The sequence below is a fragment of the Hippoglossus hippoglossus genome, chromosome 1 (genome assembly GCF_009819705.1).
Source record: "Hippoglossus hippoglossus isolate fHipHip1 chromosome 1, fHipHip1.pri, whole genome shotgun sequence".
In the NCBI taxonomy this organism is placed as follows: Eukaryota; Metazoa; Chordata; class Actinopteri; order Pleuronectiformes; family Pleuronectidae; genus Hippoglossus; species Hippoglossus hippoglossus.
In genome coordinates this window covers 27,982,069-28,006,653 of record NC_047151.1, presented here as the reverse complement: position 1 = coordinate 28,006,653, position 24,585 = coordinate 27,982,069, and the positions used below count along the sequence as shown (strand labels likewise).

Here is a 24,585-nt window from a genome sequence, read left to right as displayed (position 1 = left end):
GAACGCTCCAATGGGTGGATCCCTCTGGAGCCGACCAATCAGGATTCACTGCACTTTGGTGACGACACGTTTTTTTAAAAGAGAGAATCTGGCGCCGGCACGAGACGAGACGTCTGATGTTTCATCTCAACAGAACAGCGAATCGTACCCACGTTTAAAAAACCAGGGGGCATCTGGTGCAGCTCTGTTGCTAGGTGACAGCGATAAGGGCGGGACCGCGTCCTTTGAGGGACGCGACCCCTGGGTTGTGACGCAGCTTCTGAGTCTGTGAGTGTCCAGATGGCGAAGACAACTAGTGACTGATTGTCCACCTTGTTATTGGATCTGATTGGATTTGTATATTTGTTTTTTAAGTATTATCTTTCTTTCTTATTTTGTTTCTTTTGCCATAACACACACACTCTCCTCCTCGTTTCTTTATTCTGATCTCTTTAAGATTATTTCAAGTACATTTTATACTTTTGTTTTCTTTCAAACCTAAAGACAATATCCGACTGGAGCTCAGACTTTATGGTTTTCATCTCATCGAACCTTTTTAATGAATCATCACCGGAGCTGAGCCTATTTTTTTATTAGATCCATTCAATCATACACGAGTGTTGTTCTTTTCTTTATTGGAGCAAACAGCTTGTGGCCGAAGGGACTGTCCAGGCTCAGATGTCTTAAAGGAGCAAGACGTTATTGGGTTTATTCAACATATTCACACGGCAGCCATTTAAACACAGTCTTAAATAAATGTGTCCAAAATGTGCTTTGATTTTTCAGAGTTAAAATCTGTTCCCGCCCAACAGAATGAGTCCCCATGTGGGGCTGCAGGGGGCGCTGTTGTTCAGTGACAGTTACATTGTGACGCTTTAAAGTTCGGACACTGAAGCCTGATGTGTGTCCAAAACCCTAATAATCCTCTGGACAAGGTGTTTTCTGTGCTGCCCCCTGGTGGCGCGGAATTTGAGTGCACACTAAGCCTTGACTGTAGCATCACACAAGGGCAACAGAACCTCTGCAGAAGTTGCTGTATTAAAATTTCACCAAACTTTTGTTTGTGACCGTCACCGACTTTAAGTGGATAAGAGCAATACTGGAAACTCGTGATGTGAATGTTGCTCCAGATTCTGGACAAAAACCCACAAATTGAACATGAATATTGACAGAATCCAAATGAAATGAAACACACTCACCTGACAGATGGATCCTGCACTGAGCTCCACACACTGATTGGTATTCAACTCAAACTTTACGTTGTAACAATTTGTAGAATATTGTAGAATATTAAGATGAAATGAGTTGCACTGGATGTATATTTTTCAAGAAGAGGAAAAACATGTTTATATCCTGCTGCTCGTCATATTATTTATATTATTCCTACTTGTAAATTAAAAGTTATGGAGCCTTAACATTGAAACGGTTGTGTTGTGTTACTTGTTCCTGTCTTGTGGTCTTTTAGTTTCAGACGCTTTCTCTCAGAACCGTGCTTATGCTGAAACTGTGCCCTTGCACTCAGATGCACCAGGCGTTCTATTAGTTGGGGAATTCTGACAGAAACAGTGAGAACGTGAGGAGAAGAGCTGAAGCTGGAGTGCAGCAAATCTGTCCAAGCAACAAAATGCGTGAGTGCACAGTTTGAGCACAAGCAGAGCACGTCTGACCAGGGGTCATCCGAGTGTGAGCACCGGGTTTAGAGCGAAAGCTTTTACAAAATCCGAGAAACATCAGCATACGCTCACTGCAGGTCGACTGCAGCCTGAAAGAGCGGAAATGATTTTTGGGTTTTCTGGAGGTTTTACACTTGAGTTCATGCAGGCTCACGTTTGATCTTGTGAATCTTAAAAGGTGTGACTCACTAATAATTGATCGTGCTGGATAAACATACATGTTTATATGTAACTCGTGTGGAATCTCCTGTGTGTCTGCAGCCCTTCTTCCCTGAACGTGCACGGCTCGGTGTCTCTGAGTGCTCTCTGCATGGGGCTGAGGGGGGGGGGGGATGGGGATGGGCGTGGCTCCGTTTGCAGGATCAGATTTGTGCCATTGCAGCAGCAGGAGGAGGAGGAGGAGGAGGAGAGAGGGGGGGTGGGGGGGGACAGGGAGGGACGAGAGAGGAAGAGAATGCAGAGGTCGAAGTTTCAGGCTCTGATCCGTGTTTGGTTATTGTTGCTTTAATTTAAACAGAATTATAATAATTTGCCTGAAGCAGGTTTCACAGGTTTGAGCCTGTTTCTGTTTCCTGAGAATCAGTTTGAATTCAAGTGTTTAAAATACGACGCGTGATGGAATTCAAACAGACGTGAAGCATCCGAGGTTTCGACTTTCACGAACCCTAATCAATGCATCGCAGGCCGGGGGGGGGGGGGGGATGAACCAGAGGGAGGGGTGCTCTCTAACGCTGCTCATTGGTTAATGTAACAGGCGGGGAGGTGGGAGGGGAAGTGCCCCCCCCCCCCCCCCCAAGGAGGAATATATCAAAACCTGCTGAGTCACTTTGCTGCATTGGAGCAATGCACACAGCCAATCAGCATCTTCCTTTCGAGGTCAAAACTAGAACAGAACAGGTTCTGCTGCAGGATGCCGTTAGATCGGACTTTCTTTCTGTAGCAGGACGTTTTCCTGAAGAACCTGAGATCTGTTTTTTTTATTTGCAGTATTTCTCCTATGTCTCGTGTTTTCATTTTACATTTAAAGATTTTTTTCGTCAACAAACCCTATGAAAATATCCTAAAAAGTTAATGGCACTCTGAAGTAACTGAGTATATTTACTTGTGCACTACTGAAGAAGTAAATCAGCATTTTTTTTTTTTAAATGTTACATTTATCTGACAAGTTTGAAGTATCTTTACTTTGAAAAACAAGATTTTGTTGACTATAGCCACAAAACAATAATGATCTGATCTGAAAGTGACCTTTTGTATGTTGTATTCTACCTGTTGGTTTTAGTCTTCGTCTTCCCAACAGTTCCACCAGTGAGAGCAACATAACAAAACGCTCGTGTATGAGATTTATCAGCTTTCAAATCGGACCACTAATGTCTTATTTAGGACTTTTACCTTCTTCCATGTAGATAGTGTAGAAAGTGGAAAACCCAGAGAAGGTTTGTGGAGAAAAAAAAAAGCACACCGAGATGGTTTGACTGGTTCCTGTAGTTAATAATTTATTCCAGTATGAACACATACTGCTGTGTGCCTTCAACAAACACCACCACAGAACAGGAGAGTGGCTCACAAGTGTCGGGCTCTGAGGTCCGACCAACACAACGAGTGACTCTACAGAGGCTGTAACACAGATCAGTGCAGGGTGGGGAACACAACACACCACAGGGGGGGGGGGGGGTTCACTCACTGGTGGCAATCAAAATTTAAAAAAAGCTTTGTGAGCTCGGACAAGGCAAAAAAAAGTATAGCTCCCACCATCAGGCACATGCACGACAAGCGAGTGACCAAACAACAAGTCACATGACGGAGACGGTAACCGTTGAAGCTGAGTTTGATTTGTCGTCTCCAACAACTTATTCAAATTTAAAACTGCACAAAACCACTGTGCAGACGACGTGTTGCTTCATTTCTATCGTGTCACAGACCTTAGTAGCAGTTTATTCATGATTTCAACATGTAACATGATTTGTCCTTGTTTAGAACTTGTGCAGGAAATAGGAAGGAGTGAAGCTGCTCTCAGACATGGAAGAAACTGAAAAATGGGTCCGGACATTTCCACAAAGACTCAAAAAGAGTCGTCCCTCGTTTGTTAGAAACATCGTCAACACGTCCGCTCGCTGGCAGGAAAACTGACTCGGACATTTGCATCGTCACTTACAGCCCTTCTGGAAAACTGTCAGGACTTCAGTGCATGTCTGAAAGCAGCTGTTGATTACATATACACACATTCATGTAAATGTTAACTCATAACAAAAGCTCAAGTGAATGTTTGTGACGAGAAATGACACATTATGAGGAAATCTGAGGCAGGAAATGGATCAAAGACGTTTTAATTCTTACTATATTCTATAGTTCTGGTGAACTCAGCGATACCTGACTGTTCAAGTGTTTCCCTAAAGTCATTGCACCTCCCAAAGATTAGTACTTTACCGTGAGAACAGAAACACATCCTCCTCCCATTGGCTCAACTGCAAATAACCCTGCTGCAGTTTATCCAATCAGAGGAGAGGTTAAGCAGAGGGGGCGGGGAACAGGGGGCACAGACACGGTGATACTTCCTGTGGCGTGCAGGAGGCAGGAAGTGGGCGGACAGGGAGGCCGCCTCCTTTACTGGACCTTGGTGACGGACTCGTGGATGGACTCGGCGACGTAGTCGATGTTCTTGGTGGTGAGGCCGCACATGTTGATGCGGCCGCTGGCCATCAGGTACACGTGCCTCTCCTTGATCATGTGCTCCACCTGTTTGGCTGAAAGACACAGGACAACACGGTGACGTCACGCGGAGCGTAGAAGAAGAACTAAAGCCGCACTTACAAGTTAAATTGGATATTAGGAAACTTTTTCCATACTGGTTTTTATAATAACAATAATACTTTCAATACAATCGCTGTTAATTTCACTTTCGATAGTATCACAAAGTACAGAAGCAGATCTACAATCAGATTGTGTGTGTGTGTGTGTGTGTGTGTTTGTGTGTGTACTCACGGTTGAGGCCGGTGAAGCTGAACATGCCGATCTGCTGGGTGATGTGGTCCCAGCTCCCCGGGGTTCCCAGGGCCTGCAGCTTCGACTTCAGCTGATCCCTCATCAACAGAACCCGGTCGGCCATGGTCTTCACGTTCCCTTTCCTACGGGATACATCGGTATCAACATCTTTTAATCCTTAATATTGCACCAGACCCCAAAAACCCACATCAGTCGGGCAATATTGAAAATCAGAGTTTTCATGACATGAGGAAAAATGTGAATGACCTGATTCCTGAAACCACACTGAAAACATCCTGCAAGATACCGTGCTACTCTTCATCATTTTATATATCAACACGAAAAAACGCCACTGAAATGTTTTGACATCAAGTCGAACATCCAGAGGTGCGTTCAGACAAAGCAACCAGGCCGATGGTAGACGCACCATTCAGCGAAGAGCTCGGGGCAGTTGAGGGTCTTGCTGACGATGCGCGCTCCCTGAGACGGGGGGTTGGACCAGGTCGTCCTGACAATCTTCTCCATCTGAGACAGGACACGGGTCAGATTCTCGCTGTCCTGGGAAACCACCGTCAGGTTCCCCACTCTCTCGTCTGAGGAGGGCAGAAGGAGGAAGAGGAATCACATGACTGATGTTTCTGTTGACTGAACTGTCATGAGTCGAGAGTAAATAAACTTTTCTTTGGCAAGTAAATCCTAACTTCCTAGAACTCAGGGGTATGTTAGTGTGTCCAAACATGCACCCGGGTGTGAATCATGTACTCACTGTACAGGCCGAAGTTTTTGGAGAAGGACTGAGCTACAAAGAGCTCAAAGCCCTCGGAGACAAAGAAGCGGATGGCCCAGGCGTCTTTATCCAGACTGCCAGAGGCGAAGCCCTGATAGGCCGAGTCGAAGAACACAAACAGCTTCCTCCTCTAGAGAACCAACGATAAAGACATGAAGAGGAGAGTGTTAACATTCTGGACTTTCTCCTGCTAATAATTCAGGATTTTACAAAGAAATCTTTGGAGGCGCAGACGTCTCCAACACCTGATCTGAGCACAAACCTTCATGATCTCTGCGATCTGCTTCCACTCGTCCTGGGTGGGGTCGGTGCCGGTCGGGTTGTGAGCGCAGGCGTGCAGGATGAAGATGGAGTGTTCTGGGGCTTTCTGTTGAGACACCAAGAGTTGGGAGATTAAGAACAGAAACAAATATGAAATCATGTTCACAAAAACTCTGGCCCTATTCCCGTAAATTCTTCTGTTTTATATCTCATCTGGCTTCTATTCCGTTTGCCCTCTTATCACTGCCGGTTGGTTCCTCGAGTAAACAGCAGTCAGATGATAATCTGGTTTATTGGACCTGATGACGAAAAACTGTTTCTTTATATGCAAAAGGTCCGATCTACTCTCATAAGTCAGATTAGTTGACTCGATAGTTGCACTTACGATAAAAAAAAATACAACGTAGGACTCGTGCAGATGTTTCAAGCTGTTAATGAGTAACATCTGACGTTATTCGTGTGTGTGCTTACGTGACGTGAAGGGAAAAACAGGATTAGAATCAACAAGTCACAGGACCAAGTGAGAACAGGAAAAGAATTTCCGCCACACGGTCGATTCCCTAAATTGTGAAATCTGATCCTTAAAATATCCAAGTTAATGAACTGTGTCGTGTATTATACATCAATTAGAAACTCAGAAGATGTCAACGAGCAAAGTTTCATCTTGGTATGTAACTTGAAAATGTGGATTTGATTTTGTAGTTCTAGTGTCGTGACGTTAAAACTACTGACAGTGTGAAAACCCGTTGTTCACACCGGTCCCTCCTCACCTCCAGGTCGTCCAGGAGCCCGGTGAGGTCCAGGCCCCTGTTAGCAGCGTCCCAGTAGTGGTAGGGCCGGATGTCTTTGAAACCAGCATCAGCAAACACACCATTGTGGTTCTCTGGGAGGAAGAAGAACACGAAGTAGATGTTTGAAACCTTGAAATTACCACGAAACTGACTGTGGCCTTCCTCAGTGCCAACCTACTGACCCCAGGTGGGCGCTGACACGTAGACGGGCGTGGCTGTGTTGTTGGTGCCGTTGTACCAGCGGCGCAGGAACTCCGCGCCGATCCTCAACGCACCGGTCCCACCCAGAGCCTGGACTCCCCCGACCTGAGAGACACAACAGCAGGAAGGAGAAAGGATGGATTAACGTCCCACAGAAGAGCGTCGTTTGCGTGATTCTGTTTTAATCAAACTTAAACAAGAACCATAACAGGTAGAACATTAATTATTTGTGCTGAGCTGAAGCATTTGAAGATTCTCCAGGAAATGACACCACAGTCGGATGACCCTGCAGCTGCGTGTGCACACGTTTAGCACGCATCCCTCACCCTGTTGTCCTTGATGGCGGCGCTGTCTTCTCCCAGGGCGACCTTGGAGGAGGCGGAGCGGAACTCGGGCAGGCCGAGGATGGGCAGGTACTCGTGGTTCAGGCTGGTGTCCTCCACGATCAGCCGCTCCACCTTCTTCACCACCGGCAGCACCCAGGGCTGGTTGTCGTCGGTGCGGTAAGCTGGAGGGACACAAAGCAAGTACCGTTGAGTTCTGGCAAAAATAAAATCTTTTTTGTGAAATCTTTACATTTCAAAGTCTTTGTTTTGCTATTGTTTAAATGTCATATCTCAAATTTTCCACAATGTGCTTGTGATTTTCCCCCCATTTGCTTTTCAGTATCTTCTCTCATGGACACAGAACCATCTCTCAAGGTCCAACTGTTTTTAACTTTATTTTTAAACAAGAGAGGAGTCAAAATGTAAAAATGATGACCCTGCAGTCTGAGACAATAACACCAGTGACAGAGATAAACAGTATTTAATCACATGTCATGAGCCTTTCACAGACGTGTTGTTATTCGTGTGTGTTTGCCGATATGAAAACAAAAGATCTTTGTGTTTCTCATCAAAATGTTAAGTTAAGTTCTACATATTTGGTTGTAGTTGTGTTTTCCTTTTCTTTACGGTTATTAATAATAAAATCTATAGTTAAACTGTTAAATATGAAGATTCAAATTACATTTTTTGTCTGAAGGTGTTTGAGAAACAAATATTTTACACCCTGTTATCGGCGTCAACATCAGCTCCACATGGGTCGGGCTGTAGTTATGTTTATTACTCTCTCTGAAGGTCACCCTGAATAACCAGACTAAAACAAGTGTGTGTGTGTGTGTGTGTGTGTGTGTCACATATTTGACTCCTTAAGAACTCGAGCTCATAACGCACTGAAGCCTGTGCAGAGCTGTATCAAATATCCGGCTGGCACCACAGCTGTAGACTGTGAATGAAAGGGCAGGCATATCGGTGAGGTCACGTGTTTTCCACTTCTGGACGAGCAGATGAGCTTTAAGGAGATTTGGTGACCACTGCTGCTGCTGCTGCTGCCTGGTCTTTCATTTGTTCTGTTTCATTTCTGTTCGTGCAGCTGAATCAATGGACATCTACTGCCACTGAGAGAGAGCGTCACACTGTCCCCCATGACGTGAACACGCCGCGTCACGTGGGCGAGGCGCTCTGCAGTGCTGAGGCAACGAGCTCCAAAAGAGCAGCTCTGGTTTGAGTCCACGTCGCGTCGTTAGATGATGTAAATTATAATTCATCACCTCGTGGCGTCTGGTCACTGAAGCAGTTGATGATACGACACTATAGCAGAACTTGACTGTACGTTTGGCTATTTCATTTTAGTTCATATCATTTGTTCTTTATTTGTATATCTTTGGGATTAATAGAAGCAAAGCCAATGATTCCAATGATGTCATTGGAGTTTCAGAAGTTGAATTAAGAAGGAAGAACATGTGTTTGTAACCAAACCACAGCAACTGACTCCAAGCTGAAAGACACGAGTTCCTCCAATCCAGCAACTCCCTCACTATTACCGTTATTCTGTTGTTATGATGTTATGATGCTGTGTATGGCCCCGAGTTATAGTTATGCAGGCCGTGCTTCAGACGGCAACCAGGCAATCTGTCAAACCAGATAATTAACTACTCTCTTAGGATTACGAGAGGTTATGTTGTTCACTTGAAAAGGTTCCCGGGGAAATAATAATAACAACAATTATCCTCTGTCACATTTTACTTGTGTACTTTGAGTATGTGTGTATTTTGTATTTTGTCCATTTGTCTGGACTTACTAAGTATAAAGTTAAAGTTGCAAACGTTGCTCCACAGTGGCAATGGCGAGGAGCCCCAGTAAGGTTCCCTGAGGCCCCTCTGCTGTAACTGTGTGTTACTGCATTAATGCAGGTTTAGGACTGAATTATAATTAGTATATAAATACACGATGACAGCAGCAGAGAAGATCCACAAGTTACTGGATGATTTCAACCGAGGGGCTGAGAGCAGGGTGGTGCGTTCAAGGACACGCGGAGGAAAGTGGGACAAACCCAAACACCTCCCGTCATGTGTTTAAATATAAGCTAAAATCGTGACGACTGAATTAAAATTTAAAATTAAAAGTAATTCCCAGATAAGAGCATCACGTGCTCCACGTCCACACGGTTTCCTCCAGCTCCAGGGACGGGGAGTCAAAGTGGAGCGGCTGTCAACACGAAGGGAAGCTACTTGGGGCTCGTTAGCTTCACAGCTAGTTAGCTTGAAGGTCAAACCACAGCAGCTCCGCTTGTCTGGGACACACAGGCGCAGCTCGGGGGGCCGAGCGAGGGCCGAGCGAGGCCCGGGGCCGGCGGCAGCGGCGGCGGCAGCGGGCACGATGCTAACTCACCTCCGGGAGCCAGCTAGCTCAGCATTAGCATTAGCATTAGCCGCCGGCAGCTTGTGTCTCTTACCCCCGACTCCCAGGTTGACCTTCTGCGGGTGGCTGTCCTCCCTGAAGTCCGCCGACAGTTTGAACACGGCCACGGGAGGAGCCTGCGGGACATCGCTGAACAGGGACATGGTTCACCGGGAGAAGCAGGAGGTCGCGGCGCGGTGCTGGAGGAGGAGCAGACCGGGGAGGATGCGTCCGACACGGCGGGTGGATGGAGGTAGAGAGTCGGGCCAGCGTCACCTTCAGCTCCGGTGCAGCTCCGGGAGGACGATCCACCAATAGGAGGGCACGTAACGGTGCCGTGGCACTGAGACAGCCAATCACAGCACAGTAGCAGAAATAACACATTTTCTTTTTGTTACAACTTTTATTTATTTAACGTAAATTTAATAAACATATTTAATCCATGTAATATTTTCTGTTTTTAATTTATATAATTTCATATTATTGTAGATAGGCCTAAATATTACAGATTCATATAACATAAATAAATATAATGAATTTTAATAATATTGCTCTTTGGTATGTCGTAGGGGAGAAGTAGAAAGTTTTTTATAATTAAATCATTTATTTCATTTTACATAAATTCAGATGTGAATTTTTAATTAAAACATTTCACGTTATTGCAGATAGGTCTACATATTACAGATTGATATAAAATATGTTAGAGACTATTAACATAATAATAGACAAAGATTTACAGGGTAAAAGTATAATATTTATTTGTGGTATGTAGTCAGGTAGAAGTAGAAAGTTTGATATTATTCAATAATTTTATTCAGATCTGATCCGTTTTAGAATGAATTTCCTTTTTTTAATTCTAGCAGCACAGACGGAAATAATACAATAATGTTATGTTTTTTTATAATAATTTACTTTTATTTATGTAACATACAATATTTTTAATTAATGTTATTGATATTTATTGTGTTTTTTTTTTTTTAACCTTACATAATTTAAATTAAAAAAGCTTATTGGTAGGAGTTAAAATTATCACAACAACAACAGAGGTTCTTTTTCGCTCATTAAAAATATTACACGTTGTAGATTAAAAATATTAGTTGAGTTAGAACTAGTGTTTCTCTGTGACATATGGTATGAAACCACCACTGAAAGTAAATAAATAATCTGAAGATGATGCTCATGTAGCCTCGTGGTTGATGAAGATGATGATTACGACCTCAACGTTATAACTTATTCAACATTTTCCCCTAAAACTATAAATTAATACCAAACATATTGAGAAATGCATCATAACAGATTAGCAATTCTCTCTATCTCTACGTGTGAGCTCTTCATAAACACTTTGTGATATGATCAGTAAAGTCAGATAAACTGAGATCAGAACATCATGTGGAGTAACAGCAGTACCTGTGTTCTGCCACAAGGGGCCGGTGTGACCACACAGAGAATAAGTTAAACATGTTTTATTAGAGTAACTTTAAAAACAAATCTCACTTTGGTTTCACATCAGAACAACAATTATATAGGTAGTTAAAAAATTTCATCGTTTCTGTAAAATATCTGATTCTTTACTTTTAATCTTGTTGCATAGTGTAAGGTATTATTAGAAAATAGACCTAAAGCTTTCATCATGCAAAATGTCCCTCTTACATATATTATATTATATTATATTATATTATATTATATTATATTATAGAGCTGATGTGGTGATTGGTTATAAGATCGTGGAAACACTCACATACACACTCTCACAAACACACATGCACCATGTGCGGTCGAAGTTTACACTGTTAGAAAACATTGTTAAAACATCCAGGTGGTTTTTTCTTCACTTCTCCTCTTCCTCTCTTTCTGTCTCTCTCCTCGACTCGTCCTCCCTCTCTCCCTCCCTCCCTCTCTTTCTCTCTCTTTCTCTCGTGTTTGATCTGAAGTGCTTGATGAATCGTGCACCTTCACGTTTGTGTGACCTCCTCTTCCAGTCCTCACATCGTGTTTTTATGTGAGTAAAATGTGACTGTCTGACACACACACCCACACACACACACACAAACACACACAAACACACACACACATGAAATATGCCACACATCACACAGATCCCGCTGCTCCCCTCTCACTCCATCACTGCCACCATGAGATGATGAGGCCTCCTACTCTCCTACTCTTTTCCCCTTTTTCCTTTCCCTCTCCAGAAACACTCCGCTGAACCATCAACAGTGTTGAGTTTCAAAGCGGCGAGGGCCTAATGCTGCCGGTCGGAGCTGATTGAGTCGATTTGTCGACATGATGGACGTCTTGTGGCCTCGGCTCCTGCTCTCCTGCTGACTGCAGGCTACAGGGCTGACAGAGGCGTTTCAGGCAGAACAGCGAGTGACGTGAGCGTCGGAGGGGAACGACCTCCAGACCAAAACACTGATCTATTTGGAGCCTGAGTCAGAATTTACAATAAGTGTATTTACATTTCAGTTTACGGAGTCGACTGTACTTTATGTGCACAAAGAATCATTTCATTCATCAGTCATTGAAATGTAATTGTTTATAAAGCTATTTGTAACATTTGGACCAGAAGTAGTTGTGACCTGATTTGAACTCTCGTGGTTCATGGCTGTCAAATCCTTCATCACATAATCTGATGTGCACATGTTTTACCACCAAAAAAGGACAAGGAAAACTATTTTTCTTTTATTGATTCAAATGAAGTGTCTGGGTTGAGCTCATTAGTCTTTAACCGTCTTTGGATCCCAGTGTGAACGCTGTAAGAGATAAGGTCTAACACCTCATTGTTTCTTCACTTACAAGCTGCTGCCATGTTTGGATTCACCGAGCAGCTCCCGCCTGCACAGTTCTGTGACCAATGTTCCTCTAGAGTAACGTCAAGGTCACATGAATCCCACCTGTATCAGTTTTTCTGAACGTAGCCGGAGTTTGCAGGATTACTCAAAAACTACTGGACGTATTTCCATGAAACTTGGTGGAAGGATGTGGGTCAAGAAAGAAGCATTGAACTTTGGTGCAGTTCTGGATCTGCGGATGGATCCAGAAGGGAGTGGGGGGAGTCAGGATGAGTAGATGGTTGAGGTAGAGGAAAGATGAGAATGGAGATCAGGACGAGCTCTGTCGTTTAAAGAGAAAACATGGGAACATCTTCCTCCTTCTTCTTCTTCTCTCTCCTCCTTCTTCTTCTTCTCTCTCCTCCTTCTCCTTCTTCTCTCTCTTCTTCAGTTCTTTCCTCTTCTCCTTCTCCTTCTTCTCTCTCTCCAGTTGCTCTTTCTTTTCCTGCTTCTTCTTCTCCTTCTTCTCCTTCTCAACCTTCTCTTTGTACTCATTGGTCTTCAAGGCGAGTTCCTGAAAAGACAGAGACAACATAAGTTTCAGCATTTTCTTCTTCAAAGTCTGAACATGAAACAAATCAATCCATATAATTCAAATCTAAAATGATCTGATGTAACGTACCTGAAGCTCAATGTTCTGCTGAATCAGGAGTTTTACTTCTTCCTCCAGATCTTCAAATTTCACCTTCCACTTGTGTTCGACTATCGCGTTGTCCAGGACCTGGAGCTGAAGATCAGCGCTCAGGGAGAAGTTTTCTTCCTCCTTCGCTTTCATTGTCGTCTTTAGATCTTCGAGCTTCTTCTCCAACTCTTCCTCTCTGGCTCTTGCTGTGTCCACACACTTCTCAATTTTAACCAAGTCCTCTCTGGCCTGATACAGCTGAAAGGCAGTAGAGGTTATCTGCTTCCTCAGAGTTGCGTTCTTCAGAACATTGCTTACTTCAGCTAGACCAGCGTTTTCTGCAGCCAGGTTTTCCAGAGTAGCTTTCTCTGCCACTTGCTCCTTTATAACTGTGTTTGCAGCATCCAGCTTCTTCTTCAGTCCAATGTTTTCTTCAACCAGAGCAACGTTATATACAGCCTGGCTCTTCTGAGCGGTGTTTGCTGCAGCTAGAGCAGCGTTCTCTGCCACCTGCTCCATCAGAGCTTTGTTCTTAGCATCCAGCTGCCTCTTCAGTCCAATGTTTTCTTCAACCAGAGCAACGTTATATACAGCCTGCCTCTTCAGAGCGGTGTTTGCTGCAGCCAGAGCGGTGTTTTCTGCAGCCAGAGCTGCATTCTTAGCATCCAGCTGCTTCTTCAGTCCAATGTTTTCTTCAAACAGAGCAACGTTATATACAGCCTGCCTCTTCTGAGCGGTGTTTGCTGCAGCTAGAGCAGCGTTCTCTTCCACCTGCTCCATCAGAACTTTGTTCTTAGCATCCAGCTTCTTCTGCAGTACAATGTTTACTTCAACCAGAGCAATGTGGTATACAGCCTGCCTCTTCAGAGCGTTGTTTTCTGCAGCCAGAGCTGCATTCTTAGCATCCAGCTGCCTCTTCAGAAAGGTGTTTTCTGCAGCTAGAGCAGCGTTCTCTGCCACCTGCTCCATCAGAGCTTTGTTCTTAGCTTCCTCAGTGACTGAAAGACACAAATAAACCTATAACAGGTAAAAGGACAGTCCCTTCAGATATATTCAAAGAGACGGAGATTATTGATCAATTCTAGTCATTTACACACGTCTGCTTTTAAAGTCTGTAAAACTACAGTAAAGTAAGATGAAGAAATAAAAGACAATTGTGTTTTGAAGATAAAACTAAAAACAGTTTAACCTGAAATCTCTCCTGCTTAAAACAAAACTTACTTCCTCTCTTGAGCAGTTGATGCTCTTGATGTTGGATGAACACAGGTGATCCAGTGGAACAAAGTGGTTGTAAAGTATATTTGCTAGATCGTCTACTGACGGTTGTTTATCGCGGTTTAAGGACGTGGTGAGAGAGAAGATTCTCGTGCAGCCGTCTCCTTGAAATGTTTCTCCTTAAATGTGCGTTAATTGGCTATGATCTGGCTTTGAGATCAAAACCAATTGGTGTCTGGCTTTGATCTGACCTGGACAGAAACATCAAAGCACACTGTTTGGAGTTATTTGATTGATCTGAATTAAACTGTATAATAAACACAAATACACTCATGTCAACCAACATGTCTCATATCATATAATCACTTCAAGACTTTGTACACAACATTAAACTATAGAATGTTATTTCTCTCCACACACAAACACACTCACACACACACCACCTCCCTCCAAAACTTTCTTTCAAGCTTCAGATGTTTTTCTTCGTCTCCATGTGTGAAACATCAGCTTTCATGTGTGTCAGCCACTGTACGTCTGTATTAAGCTGTAAGCCTCTTCTCTATGGAGGCTGTTCGGGGAGGTCTGGGGGTGCAGGGGCTTCGAGGTGGGGTCAGGGGGGTTTCATTGTCAGGACAGTAATTATCAGATTTGCCAGGGCCCCAGCAGGAGCAGGAGCAGGAGCAGGACACACACACACACACACACACACACACACACACACACACACACACACACACACACACAGACACACACACACACACACACACACACACACACACACACACACACAGCCCCGGGCCAGCCGAGGCGAGGCTGAGAGCGGAGAACCGTCAGTGGGACAGGTTGACAGGCCGACCCCCCGGGGAAGACGATAGCCAGCGCTGCTCTGACAGCTGCTTAGTGGGAGATTCTGCCTGCTCATGCTCAGTAACACACACGCCAACAATCTCTGACACACACACACACACACACACACACACAAAGAAACCCACAGGAATGCACGTACACACCAAGATATACACATCAACATGTGTACTGTACATGAGCGAATATGTGTACACGTCTGAGTCAAGTTATAGGTTAAGCCTGCAATAGGTGATTTCCTGGCCACATGGGGGCAGTAGAAACATTTCCTGCCATGTGATCATAAATATTTTTTGTCTATGTAGGAAAAAACCTTTTTGAACCATGCACGATTTATGCATCACTTATCATAAGATTGGGAATAGTTTTCTGGTCACTTTAGACCGTCTCATTATCATTGTTATTTATTATCCGGATATTTGTGGATCATGTGTTTTTTGGACCGTATTTAGTTTTTACCTTTTGAAGTTTGACCGATCACTTCCAAAAGTAAATCAACTGGATATAAACTCCAAAGTAATATTCACACCGAGTTTGGAGAAAATCCGTCAATATGTTGTTGAGTTCTTTTGTACACACACACACACACACACACTATACGCTATGGTGCCGAGGTGAAATGAGCTGCTTTCAGACATGCACTTCACTCTGTATTTTCTCTGGAGGAGGTGCATGTGTGAACGCCAATGTTTAGTATAAAGTCCGTAGATGCAGAGGACTTTTTGCTGCGTCAGTGCAGAGAACCTCCCAGTGCGACGTGCGTGCGTGGAAGGAAAAGTGCAGGAAGCTCCTTCAGACAAGTCGGTCTGAAAACGTCTCTGGTGTCTTGAAGGTCACTCACCATGTGGTCTCACCAGTCCTGGTTCAGGTTGTCGCTTCATCTTTTTTATTTCCTGTCAGCTCTCGACTCTTTCCTTTCCAATAGAGACAAACTGTTTCCATAAAATACATTAAAAAAAACTAAACTCCTCCTGAGGGTGAAGCACTCATAGCTCTAATTCAGAGCTCTGCAGGGAACCTCTGGGGCTCCTGGGGACCCCTGAGTGTCCCTGCCTCTGTGTTCGTCCCCTCCTGGACGTCCCAGTGTCTCAGTGGACGTTGGTTTCCATTGACAGTTAATGGGGTTTGGTTTGTCAACGAGCTTTTGGTCCCGTTTCCTGCTCTGTCAAAGTTGTGCGCACAACAACTTGTCAACACAGTAATTTACACTCCTGAGCCTGGATCAAGACCGTATGGAAAGTGTAGGTTGGGGTGAGTGTGAGTGTGTGTGTGTGTGTGTGTGTGTGTGTGTGTGTGTGTACTGTATGTCTCACACACTCACCCTGTGCTCCCTCTCCGCCTTGTTTGACTGTGTTGAGTCTGGGTGATCTGTGACAGGAAGTGATCCGTGTTACTGCGAACACATCAACACACAGGATCTGTGAGGAGGAGGAGGAGGAGGTGGAGGTGTCTGGTTGGGTCAGGGGTCAAAGGGGGCGGGGCCTGTTGACTGACGGCGTGTCTGCTGTTTGTTTGACCAGAGGCTCGTCCTGTCGTCGGGCCTCACCTCCGAAGTGGAGGGCAGACGAGACGCGAGGAGGAAATCCAGAATCCAGATGTTCTGTGCACGTGCTCCTGTGAAGGTTCATAATTCAAATGTCAACAAAAACCCAATTAGCTTAAATATCTCAGCTTGTTAGACCCAGATGTTGCAGGTGCACCCTTCACGTCTTTTAGTTAAACACACCAGTTGTTCCCTGAACATGCCGAGCAGACGCGGACTCCACATCCCTGAACTGTCAGGTGGGGGGGGGGGTGTCCTGACTGATGGCCTCATTGTGGTCGTTGCCAGCCGGCAGTTGTCAAGGTTACTCAGCTGCAAGATGGAGCAACTCCGAAAACAGTCCGCTCCTATTTTTGAGTCTCCAGGGCCACTTTCTGAGAGAGGGGGGGGGGGGGGACATGGCCTTGCCAGGGACCGGTGTGGGAACTATACTGAGTGAGTGTGTGTGTGTGTGTGTGTGTGTGTGTGTGTGTGTGTGTGTGTGTGTGTGTGTGTGTGTGTGTGTGTGTGTGTGTGGCATGCGACACTGAGACCCAGCAAACGTCCCAAACATCGTCTCCATCTGTATCAGGAAGATGCTGCAGATTCTCTCCACTAGAGCAACAACAGGTGGAGGTTTTTAAAAGAAGTTTTAAAAATCATAAATGATAATGATGCTCAAATAAGTTTAAAAAGAGGTTAAACAACACACGGGTGCAAGGTTTTCTTTATGTAAAAGTTATCAAACGTAAATAAAAGCACTTAAATATAAAGTTTAGGTAAGATATCTTATAATTATTTCATTTAATAATTATTTCCAATATTCATTTATTGTCTAGAGGATGAACCTTGATGGGGAGAAAATGAAAAATAATAGATTTAAGCTCAATAAAATGATGCATAAGAAATCTGAAATGTAAACTTTAGATGATGCACAGATAAGAAAATAAGGATTCTCAGAGTTGCCAATCAAACATCTTCAACAAAGAGCTGCAGTGATACTGTGGATTCAGATCAAGATCATTTTTTAGAGGGGAAAGAAGTAATTTCTGCATATGAACCATAAACTGGGAGCAGAACCAGCGAGTGGAGAGTGAGGGTGTCCTGCTGGTGTCGGTTTAACCTCAGGAGTCGGAGGTGAACATCGTGTTCTGCCTCCGAGACCTTGAGGCCTGCTGTCCTGCATCCGCCGCCGAGCATCTGACAAGGCTGCAGCTGCAAGTGTGTGTGTGTGTGTGTGTGTGTGTGTCTGTGTGTGTGTGTCTGTGTGTGTGTGTGTGTGTGGCCCCCAAATTCCCCCATTCCTTCTCATGTGTCGTTTACTGTCCACTAACATTTTGGTTCTTGTCCACAAACCGCAGAGTCCAGGCGCAGATCTGGACTCTGGGAGCTTTTGTATTTACAGCGCTGGCGTGTGATGGAGGAGCCACACGGTCGCTCCCAATAACAGATTGTCATTTTGACGGCGACGCCACAGGGAGAGAGAAACAGCCCGAGTCCATCCCGCGGAGACTGTGTTTACTGCCTGCAGGGTCACATCACACACATGTAAACACACACACATTACATCCAAAACACATTCACCGTGTAGATTCCTTATCATGTTTGTGATTAATTCTTATTTATTCTCTCGCGATTTGAAGCTTTTAACCTCATTGATTAATCAAGGACAAACAGAAAATACACACGTGATCCGTCATCATTTCTTGTCTCCGCTCGTTATTCCGAGTGTTCCAGCCCGAAGCAGTGAGGATATATGGGAGATTTGAAGTGCCACCGTGGTACAATCACTCATAAATAACATGTCGTCTATAGATAGATTCATGTAAACCTTCATTAGAACGTCCACACACACACGTATACACAACAAGACAACTTCCTTCCACATGAGTTATAGCCACTCCACAATAGCTCCAATAATAGTTTCCCATCTCTGTGCTGGTGACTGCGGTGACCTCACCCCGACCTTTCGCTTCTGGTGGTAGGGGTGGGGGGGGGGGCGTCGTCGCTTCTGGTTTCATTCACATCAACGAGGGACTTTAAGAACATGGACGTCAACTGTCAGAGAAAATCCAAAACGATGAGCAGAAAGTCAGAAAGATGAAAGTGAGAAATGTCTAAAATGTCCCGTGGGACCGAGAGGATCAGGCCCACAGCACCAGAAGCTCTGGAACCTCCGCGTCTTTCCACGTTGACGTCTTCGTCTTCTACGTGTGCGGCTCCTCTTCTTCATCCTGAGATCGTTGTGTTCTTCCAGTTTCACGTCCGTCACGTGTTAGAAACCTCGTCAACACGTCAAATAGATGTTTGTCAAAGATGGTTCATGTCATTTCACGTCGTTCTTAATCACGCTGATGTCAAGTGTTCATGTTTCTGATAAGTTTGGGTTTTAATTAGTTATTCGATGATATAAAAAACAGGCTGAGACTGACTCACGATTGGTCGAGCTTGTGTGTCAGCAGAACCTCGAATCCTGGGTCCAGGTGATGTCACCGATCCAAGATGGCCGCGTTCCTATCCGGGATATTTTGGCTTCATTTCCGGATAGTGGGAGGAAATGGAGACGCAGATTTAAAGATGTATCAAATCCCTCTCGCACAGCAGCATCAGGCTAAACCTTCAACATCATTTTCAAATTACAATATTTAAAATAAACCTGAGTATTTTCTCATAATAACTAATTAATACAAGTGTCTGGCTTCACCCAATAAACCAGGAGATAAATGTGGAGCACGCCGCGGATCACTGGTGTTTATTCTCTCATGTCCCACAACGATCGGGACGCGCACATCTTACATCTCCAGTGTTTCCTGCTCATCACGCGACAATAAGAGAGTAAACAAAGTTCAGTTCCATGTGGATCCTCCACTGACAGAGACGGTGAATCGGGGATTAGAGATTAAAGTCACCCGGGTCTCGATGAATGCAGAGCGCAGCCGCGTTCACCACAAACACTAAACACGTCACTTTCCTTCAAGAGCCTGATGGGAAACCACAAGTGTAAAATCCTCCGGTCTGAGCTTTGCACTGAGTCTGAAGAAGAAAACCTCGTCACTCACGTTTCCTCTCTCTTCCTCCGACTGTTTGATTTGTCGTTTTTCAGATGAGTCGTTGTGAGACGCTCCAGATTATCTTCAGTTTATCTGGTTACTTGATGGTTTGAAAGTGAAATCAAACCAACATTTGAATATTTATGTGTAAGAACTGCTCTGTGTGTTCATTGTGTGTGTTGTGCCCGACTGTGTTCACTCGGATGGGTCAAAAGCAGAGGACAAATTTCCCCCATGTGCATGTGTGTGGGACCAATAAAAGGAATCTTGAATCTTGAATCTTGAATCTTGAAGCTGTGTTGCTTTGTGACAGTTGTACAACATTTTAGGTTTGGGCTCAAAACACTGTGCAAATGAAATTAGATTATGCACAAAAGGTTTTCCGCTTAAAATTAAGTTTTATAAAACTTTTAAATCACAGATGCCTCATTTGACAGGATAGTGGTGTTTTTCTGAGAATATCTTTTACAGTGCACTTCCTTTCTTTTAATAGTTACTAGTTCTTTTAATAATAAAATGCTGAAGTCATTTTATTAAAAACTGAACTTTGTCCAGTTTTCCAAACTCTAGTTTTATCATCTGGCTCTTTTATTGCTTTTTCAAAATATATAATTAAAATACCATTAATCTTCTGAGTAAATAATTGATGTAAATATCAAATCACACAGTTATCTCCAAAGTTTGGTTTGGCCTCAAACTATTTGTGAGTCAACAGAAAATAAATCACCGACTGAATTTTAATAACCGAAGAATCATTTAGTTCAAATGTTTGTTGATCCCAGTTTCTCATTGAGACACAGTTTCTGTTCAAACCTGACAAAATATTTTATTTTTATCTTGCCGTGTTCTTTCTGTGATTTAACGTCAAGAATAAATCGATTCATGACAAAGATGGAGAATCAATTACAATTGTTACTGAACCTCAGATACAGCTGTTTACATTTGTGTGTGTGTGTGGGGGGGGGGGGGGGGGGGGGGGGTGGGGGGGTCGTCATGTGTGGTGTCGTGTTGCAGACGGACGACAGGTGAACGAGCTCAGAGACGCACACTTCTGCAGGTTTGAATGTTGCAGCTGAAGAAGGAAACGTGAGAGTCCGAACATGGCCACATGGCCACATGGCCACACACGCACGCACGCACGCACGCACGCACGCACGCACGCACGCACGCACGCACGCACGCACGCACGCACGCACACACACACACACACACACACACACACACACACACACACACACACACACACACACACAGTCCTATAGACAGAGCAGCGGGGACAGGCCTGTACATGACGTGAGCACCGCTGCATTGCTGAGGTGTGTGTGTACATGAAGCCCCACCCACCACTCACTGGCAAACATGTCAATCAAACCATCGGCACTCCAAGACTCCAGTCTGGGGTCCATTAGAAGTGTGTGTGTGTGTGTGTGTGTGTGTGTGTGTGTGTGTGTGTGTGTGTGTGTGTGTGTGTGTGTGTGTGTGTGTGTGTGTGTGTGTGTGTGTGCAGTAGCAGACACCCTACCTCTGCTGTGATTGGTCCTCCAGCATCACTCCACAGACACTGTAAATATGAGCCTCTGAATCCACTGAAGGTCAACAAGGTCACACACAACGTGCAAACACTCACACACACACACACACAACACATGTATTTTAACACATGCACACACACGATATACACACAACAACTTGTGTTGATCCTGTTTAGCTGAGACTTTGTAACTTTCACACAGAAAATATTGATGTGTTCTGATCATTTCATTTTCAGAAATCAGAGAATAATGTGAATTAATTTTTAAATTCACATGTGACACGTCGTGGATTCATTTCAAGACTGTGCACAGTGTCTTTCTGAGGGATGGTGCTGTTGTGTTAAACACTCACAATGGACCTGACACACACACACACACACACACACACACACACACACACACACACACACATTAATGAAGTGTCAGGTGGAGTGTTGCCAGCATCATTACACGTCCATTAGTTGATTCACTGGACTCAGTTACAGCATCGAGTTCAGATCAGAGGAAACTCGATCCCACAGCACCTGACACACACACACACACACACACACACACACACACACACACACACACACACACACACACACACACACACACACACACACACACACACACACACACACACACACACACACACACACGTCAAACAGCTTCAGGAAGTGAGAGACAGAATCGTTCACATGATCAACGTTCATGTCAACAACACGGACCTTTACTTATTTTTACAAATATATTTAAATACCATTTTAATATTCATATCACATTTATACTATTGTAAATTTAGACCTATTTATATATAAATGCATACATCTTTATATAGTAATACTAAAAGCTATATCGTAAACTGCTGTGTAATACACTTCTGTGTAATTATACACACTTAAAAAACATTTTTATGCTCATATTCATATTGTTTACCATATACCTGTATATCTGTAGTGAAAGTACAATAGTACGTATTCTCCGTATTGTATTTTGTATTCTATGTTCTACTTTCTGCTGCTGTAACAAGTGGATTTACTCAGAGTTAAATATCTGTGTGTCGCTCGGGAAGAAATAATCCTTCACTTCATTTCCTATAGTGTAAATAACATAAACTCCACATATGTGTAATTTAACCTAATTTACAGTAAAAACTACTAAAAAAAATCTGTATCAAATATTTAGTTCAAGCATTTTATCTTTCTGTACAAACCTGCATCTTCATCATCATACTTTAATACAACTTTATTGTTTTAACTTTAACTTTGAATATTAGTTTAAACTTATTGGAGCTTCACACTTTATCGTTTGTTTAGATAAACTTTTGGGAAGAATGCAAATTTAAAAAAGAAAACAAAATCTAAAAACAATATTTTTGCCAAGTGATTTCATCCTTAATTTAAATAAGTTTCCTTCATATTAAATTATAAAGAATTTTTAAAGACTTGTTGAAAAGAGAAACATTGAAATCAAGTTGTTCTTTAGGTTTAAATCATGAAGAAGCTTTGAAATATCAGTGAATAGGAATCAAGTGTGTGTGTGTGTGTGTGTGTGTGTGTGTGTGTGTGTGTGTGTGTGTGTGTGTGTGTGTGTGTGTGTGTGTGTGTGTGTGTACAATATTTTACAGTCAGATATTTTTTAAAGAGCTGACATTGTAGGAAACTTTCTCCCTATCAGATTGAAATCTCTGTTAGAATCAGGGAGACGTTGAACTTCAGCTCGGGGAGAATTAAGATCTTGTGAACGTCTCCTCTCTGGAAGTGAAAGTGAAAGTTAATGGCAGGAAACTTCCCTGAGAAGCAGCAATAAACATCCTCCACCCTCCGCCCTGCTGTCATCCCGGGGGCGTAAGGATGACAAACTCCCGAGCAGCGGCGGTGCAGGGGCCCTTGACCCCCTCCTCTCTGGTCCGGAGCCTTCCCAGCTGTAGGGCCCCTGCCCGCCTGGTCCCTCCGGGGCCCCCGGTGGTCGAAGTGATCTATTGCCAGTGTCCATCCGGCCAGAAGCGGCCCGGTCCCGGCAGAGCGCCGCGCTCCGGAGGCCCGTGTTTAGCCTGATCCAGGAAACAGGCCCTTCCTCCGCCTAAACACAGGGAGCTGCCCGGGGACCGGTGAGGGCCCAACGCGGCCAGCGAGCCTCTCCGTGCCCTGGCAGAGCTGAGGTGACTGGCAGGTCAGCGTGGACGGACACGATATGACGTGCACGCGCCTGCAGACACTTTGCCACCCGTGCGTAAAAGTGACCAACGCGCACTGAGGCTCTTCTCTTATTTCTATCCCTTGTAAATGCAAACTTATATTTAAATTCCCTGTCGCAGACACATTGTTTCTTATGTTACTGGTTGAACATGGGCACAGATGTTGGGTTCTGTGCGCAGAAGATTCCGCGTTAACCTGTTGCTGCGCAGTTTGTGTTTGACAAGTTGCAGGGAACCTTTGTGCCTCATTCAGGGATATAATTCATCAGATCTGACAGAGGTCGTGTGAATGGGAACTTTCTCTGCAGAGTTCCTGCAGGGCAGCAGAGCAGTATGTTGTGGGGGTGACCCTGAAGCTCTTGTAGAAAAATCTATATCCTGAGTTTGTCTAATGGTTCTTTAAATGATGGAAAGATGGGTTTGTTAGACAAAATGTAAACTGTACAAGAATACAAAAGCCAGCGCCGGGAGGAGGACTGCAGCTCGTCTAATGCTTTAAACGTGTCTCCACTTTGGAGACTAAAGAAGAAGAAGTTGGTGGGTTTAAAAGCATTTTTTTCTAATGATTAATGCATCGAAGATAAAACAAAACAGATCAGCTCATGTTTAACCTTTAATAAGAGACGCAGAGAGCTTCCTTCTTTTTCCTCTTCCGTCCATCAGCTCATATTTCATCAAATACTCTTGGATCAAATGAAACTTCAGTTTGCAAAGCACAATGAGACACAAAGGGACTCGAAAAAATAGTTTGACAAAGAAGAAATGCTGAAATTTAGGAGAAATAAATCTTTCAGACGTCTTCATGCGTAAAATGTTGGATTTTACGCATTTCAGTAGCATGTTGGATTTGAGGCGTTGTGTTACCTCGCAGGCTGCCGGGTCTCTTGGTCTCCGAGCTGAGACGCGGACCGGGAGAGGGACTCGACCCGGGCCTGGCAGAGCTCAGCCTGCGGTGACTGATGGTGAAACCCTCGGCAGGTTGTAAAGCAGCTGATGCTGTTTGGGAGATAGAGAGCTGATAAAGGAGACGCTCGGAGAGAGAGAGAGAGAAAAAGGGAGAAGGGGCTCTAATGGTGCAGGAGGGGGGGGGAATCCAGACTGTCTGGGCCGTGATGGAGTGGTCTGCCCCCCCCCTGAAGGCACTAATGCCCCCCAGTTTATACACAGACAGACAGACAGACTTCTCCTCAGACGGGAGGAACCATGACATCCCCCAGGGTTTATCTTTGGAAATTATTCTTCATAAAAACTCCTCGAAAGCTCTGAGAAAATTAATCCCTGCAGTGATAAGAGCAAAGAGCCTTGAAGACCGGTTTGCGCGCTTTATTATTTCTGGAGATGCGCCCCTGCATGGTTCCCCCTCGTCGAACTGGACCAAC

The 24,585-nt window shown here is 44.2% G+C and overlaps 1 protein-coding gene and 1 long non-coding RNA gene across 2 annotated transcripts; both read right to left on the bottom strand.

Moving 5' to 3' along the window:
- Positions 1-275: 275 nt before the first annotated feature.
- LOC117760537 lies at positions 276-24,394 on the bottom strand. The gene is made up of 3 exons (XR_004613690.1): positions 24,384-24,394; positions 10,631-10,638; positions 276-408 (listed from the first exon to the last, which is right to left on the bottom strand). It is a non-coding gene; the product is annotated as an uncharacterized LOC117760537 (long non-coding RNA).
- LOC117760495 (aspartate aminotransferase, cytoplasmic-like) lies at positions 3,576-9,683 on the bottom strand. The gene is made up of 9 exons (XM_034583576.1): positions 9,447-9,683; positions 6,998-7,179; positions 6,653-6,776; positions 6,450-6,562; positions 5,681-5,785; positions 5,398-5,548; positions 5,059-5,224; positions 4,632-4,774; positions 3,576-4,393 (listed from the first exon to the last, which is right to left on the bottom strand). The coding sequence occupies exons 1-9, from the start codon at positions 9,553-9,555 to the stop codon at positions 4,254-4,256; spliced, it is 1,233 nt and encodes a 410-aa protein (XP_034439467.1). The 5' UTR covers positions 9,556-9,683; the 3' UTR covers positions 3,576-4,253.
- Positions 24,395-24,585: the final 191 nt, after the last annotated feature.

Bases quoted from the DNA above. Each gene is read 5' to 3' on its own strand.
- LOC117760495 (XM_034583576.1), bottom strand. From the start codon at position 9,555: ATGTCCCTGTTCAGCGATGTCCCGCAGGCTCCTCCCGTGGCCGTGTTC. The intron at 6,777-6,997 runs GTGAGGGATGCG...TGTGTCTCTCAG, and splicing joins CCGCCATCAAGGACAACAGG to GTCGGGGGAGTCCAGGCTCT. The intron at 4,775-5,058 runs GTGCGTCTACCA...TGTATCCCGTAG, and splicing joins CCCGAGCTCTTCGCTGAATG to GAAAGGGAACGTGAAGACCA.